At 51.7% G+C, this 20,665-nt stretch overlaps 1 protein-coding gene across 3 annotated transcripts in view; it reads right to left on the bottom strand.

The window, feature by feature from the left end:
- The window catches only part of acoxl (acyl-CoA oxidase-like), a 294,551-nt gene that overhangs the window by 166,108 nt on the left and 107,778 nt on the right, over nucleotides 1–20,665 (bottom strand). For all 3 annotated transcript variants that reach the window (XM_067985091.1, XM_067985090.1, XM_067985089.1), the window contains exon 11: nucleotides 18,941–19,057. In XM_067985091.1, coding sequence (XP_067841192.1) covers nucleotides 18,941–19,057 — 117 coding nt within the window. The remainder of the gene's footprint in view (nucleotides 1–18,940; nucleotides 19,058–20,665) is intronic.

The raw sequence follows: 20,665 nt of genomic DNA, 5'->3' as shown, positions 1-20,665 counted from the left end.
TTGAACAAGGGTGTAACATTTGCAATTCTCTAGTCCTCTGGCACCACCCCGGTATCTATGGATGTTCGGAAGATTATGGCCAGTACCTCCGCAATTTCCACCCTTACTTCCCTCAGCAACCTAGGATGCATCCCATCCGGACCGGGTGACTTATCTACTTTAAGTACAGCTAGCCTTTCTAGTACCTCCTCTTCATCAATTTTTAGCCCATTCAGTATCTCAACTATATCTTCCTTTACTGAGACTCTGGCAGCATCTTCTTCCTTGGTAAAGACCGATGCAAAGTACTCATTTAGTATCTCGGCCACACCCTCTGCCTCCATGAGTAGATCTCCTTTATGGTCCCTAATCGGCTTCAACCCTCCTCTTACTACCTGTTTACATGCCTGTAGAAGACTTTTGGATTCCCTTTTAAGTTTGCTGCCAATCTATTCTCATACTCTCTCTTTGCCCCTCTTATTTCCTTTTTCACTTCCCCTCTCAACTTTCTATATGCAGCCTGATTCTCACTTGTGTTATCAACCTGACATCTGTCATACATCCTTTTTTTCTGCTTGATCTTACTCACTGTCTCTTTTGTCATTCAGGGAGCTCTGGCTTTAGTTGTCCTGCCTTTCTCCCGCATGGGGATGTGCCTAGACTGTACCGGAACCACCTCCACCTTAAAGGACGCCCATTGTTCAATTATAGTTTTACCTGCCAATCTTTGATTCCAATTTACCTGGGCCAGATCTGTTCTCATCCCATTAAAATTGGCCCTCCTCCAATTGAGTATTTTTACTTTAGAGTGGTCCATGTCCTTTTCCATAGCTATTCTAAATCTTATGATACAATTAGGGAACAGCGATCAATGTTCCCCCACTGACTCTTGATCCACTTGGCCCGCCTCATTCCCCAGAACTAAGTCCAGCAAGGCCTCCTTCCACGTTGGGCCAAAATGTACTGGTCAAGAAAGTGCTCCAAGAAAGTTTGAACATACTTCAAAAATTCCTTCCCCTCTTTGCCCCTTATGTTATTACTATCTCAGTCTATATTAGGATACATGATGTGCTATGCTTCACTCACTCACCTGACGAAGGAGGTAAACTCTGAAAGCTTGTGATTTTCAAATAAAACTGTTGGACTATAACCTGGTATTGTAAGATTCCTTATATTAGGATAGTTGAAGTCCCCCGTCATCACTACGCTATAGCTTTTGCACCTCTCTAATTTCCCTGCACATTTGCTCCTCTATATCTTTCCCACTAATTGGTGGCCTATAGAACACCTCTTTTATTGGCACCTCTTTTATTTCTTAACTCTGACCAAATAGATTCTGTCCTTGACCCCTCCAGGACGTCCTCTTTCTCCAGCACTACAATATTCTCCTTAATCAATACTGCCACCCCCCGCCTTTCTTTCCTTCCCTATCTTTCCTGAACACCTTGTATCCAGGGATATTTAGTACCCAATCCTGCTCTTTTTCGAGCCAGGTCTCCGTTATCACCACAACATCATATTCCCATGTGGCTAATTGCGCCTGCAGCTCACCAACCATGTTTACCACAGTTCGCGCGTTTTCACACGTGCACTGCAAACCAGTCTTAGACTTTCTTGTACTCTCTCTTAGTCTGATCCCACCTAATACTGTACTATTACTTGCTTTAGTCCTATCTTTCTCTCCCAATCCTTTGTGCCCCTTGTTTCTCCTTTCCAATGTAACATCCTGGTGCCCATCCCCCTGCAAAATTAGTTTAACCCTCCCCAACAGCACTAGCGAACCTCCCTGCGAGGACATTGGTCCCAGCTCCATTGAGGTGTAACCCATCCGGCTTGTACAGGTCCCACCTTCCCCAGAACTGGTCCCAATGCCTCAGGAATCTAAAGCCCTCCCTCCTGCACCATCTCTCCAGCCACACATTCATCTGCTCTATCCTCCTATTTCTATACTCACTAGCGCGTGGCACCAGGAGTAATCCGGAGATTACTCCCTTTGAGGTCCTGCTTCTTAACCTCTTTCCAAACTCCTTAAAATCTGCCTACAGGGCCTCATTCCTCTTTCTACCTATGTCGTTGGTACCGATGTGGACCACGACCTCTGGCTGTTCACTGCACCCCCCCTCCAGAATGTTCTGCAGCCACTCAGTGACATCCTTGACCTTGGCATCAGGGAGGCAACATACCATCCTGGAATCACATCTGCGGCCGCAGAAACGCCTGTCTGCTCTGCTAACTATAGAATCCCCTATCACTATTGCTCTCCTTCCGTTTCTCCTCCCCCCCCAGTACAGCTGAGCCACCCATGGTCCAGTGGTCTTGGCTCTGGCTGCACTCCGCAGAGAAACCCTCTCCCTCACCAGTATTCAGAACTGAGTGAGATGCCCCCAGGGGACTCCTGCACTACCTGCCTGGTTCTCCTTGTCTGTCTGGCGGTCACCCAGTCCCTCTCTACCTGCACTCTCTATAGCTGCGGGGTGACCACCTCCAGAAACGTGCTATCCACATAGCTCTCAGCCACGTGGATACACTGCAGTGACGCCAGCTGTTGTTCAAGCTCCGAAACCGGGAGCTCAAGCTCCTCCAGCTGATGACACTTCCTGCACCTGTGGTTGTCCAGGACACGGGAAGCATCCTGGAGTTCCCACATTGCACAGGATGTGCATTCGATGGGACTGAGGTGCCCTGCCATGCCTTGATTTATTATATTATTAACTAAACTTAACAAAAATAAACTTAAAGACTTTAAAAAAAACACTCACCAGAAAAAGAACACTCATGAGCTACTCACCAATCAACTCCTTCCCTCGTGCTGACATCACTTTAGGTGTTTTTATTCACTGCTCGCCCTGACGCTCGCGTTCCTCCCGCTCTCGGACCCTCCTCCCGCTCTCGGACCCTCCTCCCGCTCTCGGACCCTCCTCCCGCTCTCGGACCCTCCTCCCGCTCTCGGACCCTCCTCCCGCTCTCGGACCCTCCTCCCGCTCTCGGACCCTCCTCCCGCTCTCGGACCCTCCTCCCGCTCTCGGACCCTCCTCCCGCTCTCGGACCCTCCTCCCGCTCTCGGACCCTCCTCCCGCTCTCGGACCCTCCTCCCGCTCTCGGACCCTCCTCCCGCTCTCGGACTCTCCTTTTACACTGCATTCACCTCTCGGACCCTCCTTTTACACTGCGCTCACCTCTCGGACCCTCCTTTTACACTGCGCTCACCTCTCGGACCCTCCTTTTACACTGCGCTCACCTCTCGGACCCTCCTTTTACACTGCGCTCACCTCTCGGACCCTCCTTTTACACTGCGCTCACCTCTCGGACCCTCCTTTTACACTGCATTCACCTCTCGGACCCTCCTTTTACACTGCGCTCACCTCTCGGACTCTCCTCCCGCTCTCGGACCCTCCTTTTACACTGCGCTCACCTCTCGGACTCTCCTTTTACACTGCGCTCACCTCTCGGACTCTCCTCCCGCTCTCGGACCCTCCTTTTACACTGCGCTCACCTCTCGGACTCTCCTTTTACACTGCGCTCACCTCTCGGACTCTCCTCCCGCTCTCGGACTCTCCTTTTACACTGCGCTCACCTCTCGGACTCTCCTCCCGCTCTCGGACACTCCTTTCACACTGCGTTCACCTCTCGGACCCTCCTTTTACACTGCGCTCACCTCTCGGACCCTCCTTTTACATTGCGCTCACCTCTCGGACCCTCCTTTTACACCGCGCTCACCTCTCGGACCCTCCTTTTACACCGCGCTCACCTCTCGGACCCTCCTTTTACACCGCGCTCACCTCTCGGACCCTCCTTTTACACCGCGCTCACCTCTCGGACTCTCCTCCCGCTCTCGGACTCTCCTCCCGCTCTCGGACTCTCCTCCCGCTCTCGGACTCTCCTCCCGCTCTCGGACTCTCCTCCCGCTCTCGGACTCTCCTCCCGCTCTCGGACTCTCCTCCCGCTCTCGGACTCTCCTCCCGCTCTCGGACTCTCCTCCCGCTCTCGGACTCTCCTCCCGCTCTCGGACTCTCCTCCCGCTCTCGGACTCTCCTCCCGCTCTCGGACTCTCCTCCCGCTCTCGGACTCTCCTCCCGCTCTCGGACTCTCCTCCCGCTCTCGGACTCTCCTCCCGCTCTCGGACTCTCCTCCCGCTCTCGGACTCTCCTCCCGCTCTCGGACTCTCCTCCCGCTCTCGGACTCTCCTCCCGCTCTCGGACTCTCCTCCCGCTCTCGGACTCTCCTCCCGCTCTCGGACTCTCCTCCCGCTCTCGGACTCTCCTCCCGCTCTCGGACTCTCCTCCCGCTCTCGGACTCTCCTCCCGCTCTCGGACTCTCCTCCCGCTCTCGGACTCTCCTCCCGCTCTCGGACTCTCCTCCCGCTCTCGGACTCTCCTCCCGCTCTCGGACTCTCCTCCCGCTCTCGGACTCTCCTCCCGCTCTCGGACTCTCCTCCCGCTCTCGGACTCTCCTCCCGCTCTCGGACTCTCCTCCCGCTCTCGGACTCTCCTCCCGCTCTCGGACTCTCCTCCCGCTCTCGGACTCTCCTCCCGCTCTCGGACTCTCCTCCCGCTCTCGGACTCTCCTCCCGCTCTCGGACTCTCCTCCCGCTCTCGGACTCTCCTCCCGCTCTCGGACTCTCCTCCCGCTCTCGGACTCTCCTCCCGCTCTCGGACTCTCCTTTTACACTGCATTCACCTCTCGGACCCTCCTTTTACACTGCGCTCACCTCTCGGACTCTCCTCCCGCTCTCGGACCCTCCTTTTACACTGCGCTCACCTCTCGGACCCTCCTTTTACACTGCGCTCACCTCTCGGACCCTCCTTTTACACCTCGCTCACCTCTCGGACCCTCCTTTTACACCACGCTCACCTCTCGGACCCTCCTTTTACACTGCGCTCATCTCTCGGACCCTCCTTTTACACTGCGCTCACCTCTCGGACGTTCCGTTTACACTCAGCTCACCTCTCGGACCCTCCTTTTACACTGCGCTCACCTCTCGGACCCTCCTTTTACACTGCGCTCACCTCTCGGACCCTCCTTTTACACTGCGCTCACCTCTCGGACTCTCCTTTTACACTGCGCTCACCTCTCGGACTCTCCTTTTACACTGCGCTCATCTCTCGGACCCTCCTTTTACACTGCGCTCATCTCTCGGACCCTCCTTTTACACTGCGCTCACCTCTCGGACTCTCCTTTTACACTGCATTCACCTCTCGGACCCTCCTTTTACACTGCGCTCACCTCTCGGACTCTCCTTTTACACTGCATTCACCTCTCGGACTCTCCTTTTACACTGCGCTCACCTCTCGGACCCTCCTTTTACACTGCGCTCACCTCTCGGACTCTCCTTTTACACTGCGCTCACCTCTCGGACTCTCCTTTTACACTGCGCTCACCTCTCGGACTCTCCTTTTACACTGCGCTCACCTCTCGGACTCTCCTTTTACACTGCGCTCACCTCTCGGACCCTCCTTTTACACTGCGCTCACCTCTCGGACTCTCCTTTTACACTGCGCTCACCTCTCGGACTCTCCTTTTACACTGCGCTCACCTCTCGGACCCTCCTTTTACACTGGTCTCACCTCTCGGACTCTCCTTTTACACCGCGCTCACCTCTCGGACTCTCCTTTTACACCGCGCTCATCTCTCGGACCCTCCTTTTACACTGCGCTCATCTCTCGGACCCTCCTTTTACACTGCGCTCACCTCTCGGTCCCTCCTTTTACACTGCGCTCACCTCTCGGACCCTCCTTTTACACTGCGCTCACCTCTCGGACTCTCCTTTTACACTGCGCTCACCTCTCGGACTCTCCTTTTACACTGCGCTCACCTCTCGGACCCTCCTTTTACACTGCGCTCATCTCTCGGACCCTCCTTTTACACTGCGCTCATCTCTCGGACTCTCCTTTTACACTGCGCTCATCTCTCGGACCCTCCTTTTACACTGCATTCACCTCTCGGACTCTCCTTTTACACTGCGCTCATCTCTCGGACTCTCCTTTTACACTGCGCTCACCTATCGGACTCTCCTTTTACACTGCGCTCACCTCTCGGACCCTCCTTTTACACTGCGCTCACCTCTCGGACTCTCCTTTTACACTGCGCTCACCTCTCGGACCCTCCTTTTACACTGCGCTCACCTCTCGGACTCTCCTTTTACACTGCGCTCACCTCTCGGACTCTCCTTTTACACTGCGCTCACCTCTCGGACTCTCCTTTTACACTGCGCTCACCTCTCGGACTCTCCTTTCACACTGCGCTCACCTCTCGGACTCTCCTTTTACACTGCGCTCACCTCTCGGACCCTCCTTTTACACTGCGCTCACCTCTCGGACCCTCCTTTTACACTGCGCTCACCTCTCGGACTCTCCTTTTACACTGCGCTCACCTCTCGGACCCTCCTTTTACACTGCGCTCACCTCTCGGACTCTCCTTTTACACTGCGCTCACCTCTCGGACCCTCCTTTTACACTGGTCTCACCTCTCGGACTCTCCTTTTACACTGCGCTCATCTCTCGGACTCTCCTTTTACACTGCGCTCACCTCTCGGACTCTCCTTTTACACTGCGCTCACCTCTCGGACTCTCCTTTCACACTGCGCTCACCTCTCGGACTCTCCTTTTACACTGCGCTCACCTCTCGGACCCTCCTTTTACACTGCGCTCACCTCTCGGACCCTCCTTTTACACTGCGCTCACCTCTCGGACTCTCCTTTTACACTGCGCTCACCTCTCGGACCCTCCTTTTACACTGCGCTCACCTCTCGGACTCTCCTTTTACACTGCGCTCACCTCTCGGACCCTCCTTTTACACTGGTCTCACCTCTCGGACTCTCCTTTTACACTGCGCTCATCTCTCGGACTCTCCTTTTACACTGCGCTCACCTATCGGACTCTCCTTTTACACTGCGCTCACCTCTCGGACCCTCCTTTTACACTGCGCTCACCTCTCGGACTCTCCTTTTACACTGCGCTCACCTCTCGGACCCTCCTTTTACACTGCGCTCACCTCTCGGACTCTCCTTTTACACTGCGCTCACCTCTCGGACTCTCCTTTTACACTGCGCTCACCTCTCGGACTCTCCTTTTACACTGCGCTCACCTCTCGGACTCTCCTTTCACACTGCGCTCACCTCTCGGACTCTCCTTTTACACTGCGCTCACCTCTCGGACCCTCCTTTTACACTGCGCTCACCTCTCGGACCCTCCTTTCACACTGCGCTCACCTCTCGGACTCTCCTTTTACACTGCGCTCACCTCTCGGACCCTCCTTTTACACTGCGCTCACCTCTCGGACTCTCCTTTTACACTGCGCTCACCTCTCGGACTCTCCTTTTACACCGCGCTCACCTCTCGGACTCTCCTTTTACACTGCGCTCACCTCTCGGACCCTCCTTTTACACTGCGCTCACCTCTCGGACCCTCCTTTTACACTGCGCTCACCTCTCGGACTCTCCTTTTACACCGCGCTCACCTCTCGGACTCTCCTTTTACACTGCGCTCACCTCTCGGACTCTCCTTTTACACCGCGCTCACCTCTCGGACTCTCCTTTTACACCGCGCTCACCTCTCGGACTCTCCTTTTACACCGCGCTCACCTCTCGGACTCTCCTTTTACACCGCGCTCACCTCTCGGACTCTCCTTTTACACTGCGCTCACCTCTCGGACTCTCCTTTTACACTGCGCTCACCTCTCGGACTCTCCTTTTACACTGCGCTCACCTCTCGGACTCTCCTTTCACACTGCGCTCACCTCTCGGACTCTCCTTTTACACTGCGCTCACCTCTCGGACCCTCCTTTTACACTGCGCTCACCTCTCGGACCCTCCTTTTACACTGCGCTCACCTCTCGGACTCTCCTTTTACACTGCGCTCACCTCTCGGACCCTCCTTTTACACTGCGCTCACCTCTCGGACTCTCCTTTTACACTGCGCTCACCTCTCGGACCCTCCTTTTACACTGCGCTCACCTCTCGGACTCTCCTTTTACACTGCGCTCATCTCTCGGACTCTCCTTTTACACTGCGCTCACCTATCGGACTCTCCTTTTACACTGCGCTCACCTCTCGGACCCTCCTTTTACACTGCGCTCACCTCTCGGACTCTCCTTTTACACTGCGCTCACCTCTCGGACCCTCCTTTTACACTGCGCTCACCTCTCGGACTCTCCTTTTACACTGCGCTCACCTCTCGGACTCTCCTTTTACACTGCGCTCACCTCTCGGACTCTCCTTTTACACTGCGCTCACCTCTCGGACTCTCCTTTCACACTGCGCTCACCTCTCGGACTCTCCTTTTACACTGCGCTCACCTCTCGGACCCTCCTTTTACACTGCGCTCACCTCTCGGACCCTCCTTTTACACTGCGCTCACCTCTCGGACCCTCCTTTTACACTGCGCTCACCTCTCGGACTCTCCTTTTACACTGCGCTCACCTCTCGGACCCTCCTTTTACACTGGTCTCACCTCTCGGACTCTCCTTTTACACTGCGCTCATCTCTCGGACTCTCCTTTTACACTGCGCTCACCTATCGGACTCTCCTTTTACACTGCGCTCACCTCTCGGACCCTCCTTTTACACTGCGCTCACCTCTCGGACTCTCCTTTTACACTGCGCTCACCTCTCGGACCCTCCTTTTACACTGCGCTCACCTCTCGGACTCTCCTTTTACACTGCGCTCACCTCTCGGACTCTCCTTTTACACTGCGCTCACCTCTCGGACTCTCCTTTTACACTGCGCTCACCTCTCGGACTCTCCTTTCACACTGCGCTCACCTCTCGGACTCTCCTTTTACACTGCGCTCACCTCTCGGACCCTCCTTTTACACTGCGCTCACCTCTCGGACCCTCCTTTTACACTGCGCTCACCTCTCGGACTCTCCTTTTACACTGCGCTCACCTCTCGGACCCTCCTTTTACACTGCGCTCACCTCTCGGACTCTCCTTTTACACTGCGCTCACCTCTCGGACTCTCCTTTTACACCGCGCTCACCTCTCGGACTCTCCTTTTACACTGCGCTCACCTCTCGGACCCTCCTTTTACACTGCGCTCACCTCTCGGACCCTCCTTTTACACTGCGCTCACCTCTCGGACTCTCCTTTTACACCGCGCTCACCTCTCGGACTCTCCTTTTACACCGCGCTCACCTCTCGGACTCTCCTTTTACACCGCGCTCACCTCTCGGACTCTCCTTTTACACCGCGCTCACCTCTCGGACTCTCCTTTTACACTGCGCTCACCTCTCGGACTCTCCTTTTACACCGCGCTCACCTCTCGGACTCTCCTTTTACACTGCGCTCACCTCTCGGACCCTCCTTTTACACTGCGCTCACCTCTCGGACCCTCCTTTTACACCGCGCTCACCTCTCGGACCCTCCTTTTACACTGCGCTCACCTCTCGGACTCTCCTTTTACACCGCGCTCACCTCTCGGACCCTCCTTTTACACTGCGCTCACCTCTCGGACCCTCCTTTTACACCGCGCTCACCTCTCGGACCCTCCTTTTACACTGCGCTCACCTCTCGGACTCTCCTTTTACACCGCGCTCACCTCTCGGACCCTCCTTTTACACTGCGCTCACCTCTCGGACCCTCCTTTTACACTGCGCTCACCTCTCGGACTCTCCTTTTACACCGCGCTCACCTCTCGGACCCTCCTTTTACACTGCGCTCACCTCTCGGACCCTCCTTTTACACCGCGCTCACCTCTCGGACCCTCCTTTTACACTGCGCTCACCTCTCGGACTCTCCTTTTACACCGCGCTCACCTCTCGGACCCTCCTTTTACACTGCGCTCACCTCTCGGACCCTCCTTTTACACCGCGCTCACCTCTCGGACTCTCCTTTTACACTGCGCTCACCTCTCGGACCCTCCTTTTACACCGCGCTCACGTCTCGGACTCTCCTTTTACACTGCGCTCACCTCTCGGACTCTCCTTTTACACCGCGCTCACCTCTCGGACTCTCCTTTTACACTGCGCTCACCTCTCGGACTCTCCTTTTACACTGCGCTCACCTCTCGGACCCTCCTTTTACACTGCGCTCATCTCTCGGACCCTCCTTTTACACTGCGCTCATCTCTCGGACCCTCCTTTTACACTGCGCTCACCTCTCGGACCCTCCTTTTACACTGCGCTTACCTATCGGACCCTCCTTTTACACTGCGCTCACCTCTCGGACTCTCCTTTTACACTGCGCTCATCTCTCGGACTCTCCTTTTACACTGCGCTCATCTCTCGGACCCTCCTTTTACACTGCGCTCATCTCTCGGACTCTCCTTTTACACTGCGCTCACCTCTCGGACCCTCCTTTTACACTGCGCTCACCTCTCGGACCCTCCTTTTACACTGCGCTCACCTCTCGGACCCTCCTTTTACACTGCGCTCATCTCTCGGACTCTCCTTTTACACTGCGCTCACCTCTCGGACTCTCCTTTTACACTGCGCTCACCTCTCGGACCCTCCTTTTACACTGCGCTCACCTCTCGGACCCTCCTTTTACACTGCGCTCACCTCTCGGACCCTCCTTTTACACCGCGCTCACCTCTCGGACTCTCCTTTTACACCGCGCTCACCTCTCGGACCCTCCTTTTACACTGCGCTCATCTCTCGGACTCTCCTTTTACACTGCGCTCACCTCTCGGACTCTCCTTTTACACTGCGCTCACCTCTCGGACCCTCCTTTTACACTGCGCTCACCTCTCGGACCCTCCTTTTACACTGCGCTCACCTCTCGGACCCTCCTTTTACACCGCACTCACCTCTCGGACTCTCCTTTTACACTGCGCTCATCTCTCGGACCCTCCTTTCACACTGCGCTCACCTCTCGGACCCTCCTTTTACACTGCGCTCACCTCTCGGACTCTCCTTTTACACTGCGCTCACCTCTCGGACCCTCCTTTTACACTGCGCTCACCTCTCGGACCCTCCTTTTACACCGCTCACCTCTCGGACCCTCCTTTTACACCGCGCTCACCTCTCGGACTCTCCTTTTACACCGCGCTCACCTCTCGGACCCTCCTTTTACACTGCGCTCACCTCTCGGACCCTCCTTTTACACTGCGCTCACCTCTCGGACCCTCCTTTTACACTGCGCTCACCTCTCGGACCCTCCTTTTACACCGCACTCACCTCTCGGACTCTCCTTTTACACTGCGCTCATCTCTCGGACCCTCCTTTCACACTGCGCTCACCTCTCGGACCCTCCTTTTACACTGCGCTCACCTCTCGGACTCTCCTTTTACACTGCGCTCACCTCTCGGACCCTCCTTTTACACTGCGCTCACCTCTCGGACCCTCCTTTTACACCGCTCACCTCTCGGACCCTCCTTTTACACCGCGCTCACCTCTCGGACTCTCCTTTTACACCGCGCTCACCTCTCGGACCCTCCTTTTACACTGCGCTCACCTCTCGGACCCTCCTTTTACACTGCGCTCACCTCTCGGACCCTCCTTTTACACTGCGCTCACCTATCGGACCCTCCTTTTACACTGCGCTCACCTCTCGGACCCTCCTTTTACACCGCTCACCTCTCGGACCCTCCTTTTACACCGCGCTCACCTCTCGGACTCTCCTTTTACACCGCGCTCACCTCTCGGACCCTCCTTTTACACTGCGCTCACCTCTCGGACCCTCCTTTTACACTGCGCTCACCTCTCGGACTCTCCTTTTACACTGCGCTCACCTCTCGGACCCTCCTTTTACACTGCGCTCACCTCTCGGACCCTCCTTTTACACTGCGCTCACCTCTCGGACCCTCCTTTTACACTGCGCTCACCTATCGGACCCTCCTTTTACACTGCGCTCACCTCTCGGACCCTCCTTTTACACTGCGCTCACCTCTCGGACTCTCCTTTTACACTGCGCTCACCTCTCGGACTCTCCTTTTACACTGCGCTCACCTCTCGGACCCTCCTTTTACACTGCGCTCACCTCTCGGACCCTCCTTTTACACTGCGCTCACCTATCGGACTATTTCAAGAAATAAATTTCCCACTGTTTACGATAAAGGCTCCGACCAATTCAGCCTCGATTTATCCAACCTTGGGGAAAAACTCCAGTACTACGTGAGCCGAACAAAAGCAAAGCATATAGACAGATAGATATTCGAAACGCAACACAGCCTCTGCACGGCATTGAAGTTTGACTAATAATGCTGATCTACAAATATGTCACATCCCATCCCAAATCTGACACATAATTCCATCAATTGTTCTCAAATATACTCACATCTTCAACAAGTCACATACACACACACTCAATACCGTTCTTAAAAAAAAATTCTTTACATGTTTAGGTGCAATGAACTGTGAATTAGGCTCAGCTATCCGGGGGTAATTTGAATTGGCTCCAGTCCTGTTACAAAACAGTAACACATTGGCAAAATCAGTCTAATAGTGTTATAGCTCCATCTCCAACTCACACTGCCATCTAGCGAGGTTCCATACCACTGGGTAAATAACATTTTCCCTGTGTGCAATGAAGTTGGGGGAAATGAGCTTGGTCACTCTCCCTACCAGCTCCCCCCGGAGTGGGTCACTCACTGTACCTGTGCCCCTCGGAGTGAGTCACTCACTGTACCAGCTCCCCCTGGAGTGAGTAAATCTCTCTACCAGCTCCCCCCCCGGTATGAGCTCTGTGTGTGTGTGTGTGTGCGTTTTTTTTTTGCTTTCCCTTCCTTCTGTTCCTCTTTAAATGCTGTTCATCTGTAATATTCTCCTGTCCTGTACCTGAAACATTAACTTGTCTGTCCTCTCTCCACTGATGCTGACTGGCCTGCTGAGTGCTTCCAGCATTTTTTTGTCACATTTACAAATTTTCAGCATCGGGAATTTTTTTTTGTTTTAATCACCCCCTATGTGTTTATTAATATTTATTAAGCACATTTTGAATCACTTAAATAACATTCCCTCAGATAATACACAAAAATACTGACATAATTGAATATTCCAAATCTCCTCGTACAGCCTCTTAAGCGGCTCCAGGTTTTCTGCCTCCCCACTATCCTACCCAGAAGTCTATTCCAAATGTTGATCTCTGTTTTTCGAAGAACTTCCTGACATCAATCCTTAATTTGCCTTCCATCAGATTTAACCCGTGCCCCCTTGTTCTACATCGAGGTCTACACTGAAGTCGGGCTCAGGGTTTACCTTTTCTGTACCACTTGATATCTGATATATCTCTGCCAAGTCCCCTCTCGGTTACTTTCTTTCAAGGCAGAAAAGCCCAGGTTTTCTCCAGTCATTGCTGACACCTCGATCCCCTCACACGAGGATCAGCTTCTCGTAGCTACGTCACTCATGTGGTGTAAGATGTCTTGACTGAATCTTGATGCCCCAACCTGAAGAGTTCAAACTATTTTACAACTACAGGAATGCCCTTTGCGCCCTTATGGTACAATACATCACAACATTGCAGGTAGAGTTGCCAACTCTAGGTGAGTGTATTCCTGGAGGCTTCATCACATGACCTCCTGCCTCCAACCACCCCGCCCCGCCCACACTTCTGCCGCTGGTCCATCCCTCAGCCGCACTGCTTTCCCATGCCAATTGGAAAGGGAACAGACTCTTTGTTACCCAATTGGATTAATCATGACCATTTGTGAAACAGCCTTTTTTCCGCTTTCGCCAATATTTTTATACCTAATAAATCAAAGTGTTCTAGGAAAATGCAAAAAAAACCACAACTTTTGTTTAACGCCTCTATGATTTTTCTCCTGGTTTGCTTGCAGAAGTGTCCTGGAGATGAAACTTCAATTCCTGGAGACTCGACAACCCTAACTGCACGTGGAGCTTACGGTTAAAAAAAAATCTCCTGTGATACACCGTGGTTTCAAAATTTTGAATTCCAGAAATTTTGAATAAATTACATTGCTATCACATAACCCTTAAATATAGATTTAAATAACGTGCGCGATAACACACAAAAGCACACACACAGTTATTAAGTCTGTTTACATATAACCTTTCCATTTACGCAGTTAAGCATGCAAATTTTTAGAGGAATATGGAGAATGAGGAAAAGCGGATACAACAGAGCAACTCACATTTGGGGGTCTGAGAGGAACTTTGCAGAATTCATTTTCCCATGCATTGGCCTAGGTTTTTTAAAAATCTGTTTTTTGTGCCTCTCCCGGGAGATTACACGGCTGTTGGTAGATGGGGAGTATTGAGGGGAGGCGGGGGTGTGGTCATGATGCTTAGTTACAACATGGTATGGGACAGGTTCAATTGACCAGCTGGTCTTTTCCTGTCTATCAATTTTGTATATTAGGAAAAGAAGATTCAGAAGATGATTAAACAGATACTTCCTTGGGACAGTATTCACAATTTGAAGTGTTTTTACACTAATATAGTCCCAGCTGTAGTGAAGAGCTGTGCATCAGAGCTAGCCGCTGCCCTAGCCAAGCTGTTCTAGTTCACATGTTATGACACTGCCATCTACCCAACAATGTGGAGAACTGCCCAGATATATTTGACCCACAAAGAACAGGATAAAATCTAATCAGGCCAATTACTGCCCTATCAGCCTCCTCCCAATCATCAATTGAGCAATGGAAGGAGTCATCAACAGTGCCATCAAGCAACACCTACTTACCAATAACCTGCTCACCGATGCTCAGTTTGGGTTCTGCCAGAACTACTTTGCTCCAGACCTCATTATACCCTTGATCTAGACAGGGTTGCAAAAGCTGAATGCCAGAGGAGAGGCAAGAGTAGCTGCCCTTAATGTCAAGGCAATATTCAACCAAGTATGGTACCAAAGGAATCCTAGCAAAACTAGGGTCAATGGGAGGCCAAAGGGAAAACCCCTGTGTTGCTGGAGTCACATCTGACACAAAGGAAGATGTTGGTGTTACTGATTGAAGCAGAGACCATGTTAACGTTTAAGAAAATAGGACAGACAGGCAGTTGAAGGAAAAGGAGATAAAGGGATAAAAATAAGCCGCATAAAATCAATTAACCTGATTTCAGGAAACCTGGTACTAAAACCATGCGGTTTGAATTGGCAATAAGAAAAAAATATTATAGGAGAAAAGCACCTCACCAAAAATGGAATGCTTTTAAGGGTATAATAGCAGAAGCAGAAAATAAATACAAAGCATGAGGCCGAAAATCCATGGCCCTTCTGGCACACTCGCACCATAACTCCTTCAGGGGTGTGGCAGAAGACTGCAAATTCGGCCCTACAATTCATTTTGAAAAACATTGGACAAAAAAAAGCCATCAAAAGTCTGGACTTGAAAGATTTATAATGGTCAATCCCTGGTACACTTTTATGCTTCAAAACAGAAAGAGACCCTGTTAACGAGTAAACTCTTGGAGACTAACTACAGCCAGAGGAGTACCTGGAAGAATGAATGAAGTCCTTTAATATTAAGAAAGGTGAGATAGTTAGGGAGAGTAACACAATATGGAGGGTTTTCTTATTATAGCAGCATATCTTTTCTAGTTGTGAATGTATCGGATTCATGGAGGAAAGTATCGGTGATGTCAGAAAATTTGAGCCGTCCACACAGCTCAGTGGGTAAGTACACTGCATAGTACTAAGGTGCACGGACAAGTGTACCAGTTTCAAACTGGGCCAAAAAGTTTGAAAGCAGTGATGATTCCAGGTTTTAGATTACGAGACTATGAAAAACTCAACAGAACCCAACTCTAGTTGCACTGGAAAAATGGAGATGCCAGCAAACGTGATCCAATTTTTTGAATAATGAAGGGGAATAAATTAGGTGGATTCAGAGAGGGAATTTCTGCCAAAACTGGATAGGAGAATCATGGGACAAGTTTATAACTCCAGAAAGCTGCAACCCATGGGGTGATGGTACAACATGTTGGAGCGTGAATCCAGAGCACCACAATAGCGGGGAAGGGGTGTGGGGGGGTGGAGGAGGAGGTGGATACATGGATTTTATCCTCCCCCCCCCCCCCCACCTTTGACTGAGTTTTAGATTTCTGTTGTGTTGCTGCAATGAGGCACAAGATGGAGTCTAGGGGACGGCAGGGGAAATTGTCTGTGGACTGTTATTTCGCATCTTCCTTGCAGCCAGCTCAAGACGCAGCCTGGGCAGGTGCCTTGAAGCAGGTGACACATGAAGGCAAGAGGGATAGGCCTTCAAAAACTTCACTTTATCTGCAAACATGTAAAACCTACGCGTGTCCAGACAATGCAGTCAGAACCACACTTTAAAAATGCTGACGAGCACACAAATTGCAAGATCTGTGGGCGATCGTGAGATTAATTCAATGAACAAAGGGCTGGGTGAGATGAAAGAAAGAGTCTTATTCCATTTCCCGAGAGTGATGTTTATTCCAGAAATGCAGAACCAGCACAGCGCATTTAAGGGGACAGACAGCACAGGGGGCCGGCTAAACTAATGGCAGATCGTGAGACCCATGAAAATACGGGATCCCTGATCCTCCACGGGTCCCACCATTCCGGTTGAACAGCTCCGTCACTGATGGGAGAACTGCACGTGAGCAGCCGACGGCAATTCATCAAGGTGAAAGGTTACAAATGTACTGTTCTACTATGGTAACAGCATTTGTGACAGAGAAAGGGTGTAGAGGAGATTTACTAGAATGGTACCAGGGATGAGAGACTTCAGTTATGTGGAGAGACTGGAGAAGCTGAGATTGTTCTCCTCACAGCAGAGAGGGTTAAGAGGAGATTTAATAGAGGTGTTCAAAATTATGAAGGGTTTTGATGGAGTAAATAAGGACAAACTGTTTCCAGTGGCAGGAGGGTCGGTAACCAGACTGCACAGATTGAAGATAATTTGCAGAGAGGAGATGAGGAGTTTTTTTTTTATATAGACAGTAAGTTATGGTGATCTGGAATGCACTGCCTGAAAGGGTGGTGGAAGCAGATTCAATAGCAACTTTCAAAAGGGAACTGGATAAATACTTGGAGGAAAAAATTTGCAAGGCTATGGGGAAAGAGCAGGGGAATGGGGCTAATTGGACAGCTGTTTCAAAGAGCCGGCACAGGCACGAGGGGCCGAATGGCCTCCTTCTGTGCTGTAAGATTCTATGAAAAAAAGACCATGAAATTATAATGAACATTTACACTTAAAAATACAGGAAGCAGTGCAATACGTTGGTTTGCGGCCACAAGAAGTTCATCCGTGACTTGTCATCGGAGGAGTTGATGTGATGTACCCAGAAACCAGAGGCAAATGGAATAAATGATCAGGCGACTCACCCTGGGCTGATCCGACCCACCTACTGGTGCCTGACTCTACAGCAGCATCAGCACACTTAAGGGTGAGTCACCCTGCTCACCCTCATGAGTGTAGAATGGTGCAAGGCCCAGAGAGCACTGAAGAGAGGGAGAAGGATCAAATCAAGAATAGGAAGAAGCGAGGAATAGAAAGGCACCAGCGATTTACAGAGCAGGTTTTTTTTAAACCAGGGGAGGTCCCAGGGACATTAGGAGAAGTAAGTGGACTTCTGTCATCAGGTTTCTGTGTTTGTTGACCTATCATTTCTGTTGCTATGTAAGAATAAAACACGCTTTCTGCAATGACATCGCTGTTTGCCGTTGAGGAACTGGCACTGCCTTTCGGCAGTTGGGCTAGTGGTTGCCCCAGAAGTGTGTCAGTCCAGAGGGCCCAGAGTGTGTGTCAAATTTGTAAGGGGTCCCCATGAGTATTTTTCAGGAGCTCAGGGAGTGCATCAATATCTGCAGGGGGGGCCCCCAGGGAGTGTGTCAATATTTGCAGGGGGGCCCCAGGAAGTGCGTCAATATTTGCAGGGGGGCCCCAGGGAGTGCGTCAATATTTGCAGGGAGGCCCCAGGGAGTGCGTCAATATTTGCAGGGAGGCCCCAGGGAGTGCGTCAATATTTGCAGGGGGGGGCCCCAGGGAGTGCGTCAATATTTGCAGGGAGGCCCCAGGGAGTGCGTCAATATTTGCAGGGGGGGGCCCCAGGGAGTGCGTCAATATTTGCAGGGGGGGCCCCAGGGAGTGCGTCAATATTTGCAGGGGGGCCCCAGGAAGTGCGTCAATATTTGCAGGGGGGCCCCAGGGAGTGCGTCAATATTTGCAGGGGGGGGCCCAGGGAGTGCGTCAATATTTGCAGGGAGGCCCCAGGGAGTGCGTCAATATTTGCAGGGGGGGGCCCAGGGAGTGCGTCAATATTTGCAGGGGGGGGCCCCAGGGAGTGCGTCAATATTTGCAGGGGGGGGCCCCAGGGAGTGCGTCAATATTTTCAAGGGGGCCCAGGGAGTGCGTCAATATTTGCAGGGGGGGGCCCCAGGGAGTGCGTCAATATTTGCAGGGGGGGGCCCCAGGGAGTGCGTCAATATTTTCAAGGGGGCCCAGGGAGTGCGTCAATATTTGCAGGGGGGGGCCCCAGGGAGTGCGTCAATATTTGCAGGGGGGCCCCAAGGAGTGCGTCAATATTTGCAGGGGGGGGCCCAGGGAGTGCGTCAATATTTGCAGGGGGGGCCCCCAGGGAGTGCGTCAATATTTGCAGGGGGGGGCCCCAGGGAGTGCGTCAATATTTGCAGGGGGGCCCCAAGGAGTGCGTCAATATTTGCAGGGGGGGCCCCAGGGAGTGCGTCAATATTTGCAGGGGGGGCCCCCAGGGAGTGCGTCAATATTTGCAGGGGGGCCCCAAGGAGTGCGTCAATATTTGCAGGGGGGGCCCCAGGGAGTGCGTCAATATTTGCAGGGGGGCCCAGGGAGTGCGTCAATATTTGCAGGGGGGGGCCCCCAGGGAGTGCGTCAATATTTGTGAGGAGTTCCCGTGAGTGTGGTCAACATTTGCAGGAATTCATGGGACGGTGTCAACGTTTGCAAGGGGGCGCTTGGGAAGGTGTTAACACCTGCGAAGAGGTCCACAGGAGTACGTTAATATTTCCCCGACACAGAAGACCTCGAGAGACACTGATTTATAGCTAATGCAGCTCAGTGACCATATTGCTTTTATGCTTTGCAGTCGCACAAGGATGACGGAAAATGCAACAAGTTTCCTACCTGCTCGTAAAAGTCAGAGCGAGTGAGGCAGCAAGGTGTGGCATAAGGCGAAGATACTGGGTCTGGTGCTCAATGATTTTTACCTCTTCTTTGTCTTTTGGTCCAAACTGTCTCCGGCTAATAACAAAACAATGAAAACAGGAGTAAAATGTTAGCCAAATATCTGAGCAAAGCTTGCGTCGTAGCCTGATGACTTTATATTACATTGAAAAAAAAAAGGCTCCATAGAGTGACACAAATCCCGGACAGAATGGAGATGATTGGGTAATTCCCCCATCAATCAAGCCTGGAGACTGCACTGCTGTAAGTAACTGGGATTGATTTTAGGTACATGATTTGTATTATGTGACTATCCTCTACTCACTGCATTTTGCTGGAGGAATAATCCTGCTGTACTCGGGAGACTCTGTTTGCTGCAGTTTCAGTCATGAGTTCGGAGACTCTGGGTATGATTTTAGCTCGGAGCCGGGAACCCAGCGCGTGCGTAGATATTCGCGTGGGGAACCCGGAAGTCAAGCCTGTGGGTTGTAAACTGCGATCGCAACTCAAATGAAGGTAAGTATTTCTGCCTCCCGTGCGTCAGTCAGTCAGACTGACAGGCTGGTTGCCTGTCGGAAGGGAAAGGAGCCATGAATCGGAGGAAGGGAGGGAGGGAGAGAGAAATCAGGGGGTGGGAGGATGGGATGACGTGGACAACATCGGGTGAGCCTTGGAGAAAATCAGGGGGCCTCCACCATGGGGGGTGGGGGTGGGGAAAATCGGCCGATCAGGGGGGTCCGATCGTGCCATGTGAGCTTGTTGGGCCTGGATGAAGCAATCCTGCACCTCCGGGCCCACAAGCAGTGCAATTAAGGCACTCGCCTCATGGATCGGGCCCTCCTCGCAAGCTTTCTCCTGACGTGAATCAGAAGTGATGGGAAACCCGAGCAGGTGAGGTTAAATTCGTTTGCCATTTCTAATACACAAAAAATTAAGTGCCTCAATTATCGCAATGAGGTATATTGCCCCTTTAAAAATCGGGGGCAGGACCTCCGGGTTTCTGTTGCACGCATGCATCCAAACACATCTGGGATAAACCCGGAAGTGGTCAAGTTGGAGCCGGGATGTAGTCCCGCTCTAAAAACAAACTACTTTTACAGCCCACCAGCCCCCAACCCACCCATTCTTGGGGCTTCAAATTACCTCCTCTGCTTTTAAAACCACAAGTCCCTCCCCGCCTCCAACTCATTGGCCGAGAGAGTCAATATCCACTCCGGGAAAAAAAAACATGTCAATGTGCAAAGACCGGTTAACTTTAGAAATGAAAAGGGAAAAAAAAAACAAAGACTGCAAAATGTTGGATATCTGGAAAAAAAAATGTAGAAAATGTAGCAGGTCTATCACCATCTGTAAAGAAAAATAGGGTTTAACATCATGGGCCTGTTCTAGCATATTCTGTCTTATGACAAGAGTTCCAAGCTGTTAGCATCTATAGCATGACACTGTCAAGAATAACCTTTGTGAACATGGGAAAGCATCTCTTTCTGCTAAGCATGATACAACCTGAAATACTGTTCTTTTTAAGTTAACATCGCTTGGAGCAAGCTGTCCAGCCTGTTATTGAGTATGACTGAGGAAATTACCATTAACATGTATATAGATCAATATCGACAACAAACCATTGAAAGAACTTGCATTTACATGGCACCTTTCACATCCTCAGGCCGTCTTGAAGCACTTTACAAC

This window comes from Heptranchias perlo, chromosome 5 (assembly GCF_035084215.1).
Source record: "Heptranchias perlo isolate sHepPer1 chromosome 5, sHepPer1.hap1, whole genome shotgun sequence".
NCBI classification, from domain to species: Eukaryota; Metazoa; Chordata; class Chondrichthyes; order Hexanchiformes; family Hexanchidae; genus Heptranchias; species Heptranchias perlo.
The sequence above is the reverse complement of the archived record's forward strand: the minus strand, read 5'-3'. Positions and strand labels throughout refer to the sequence as shown.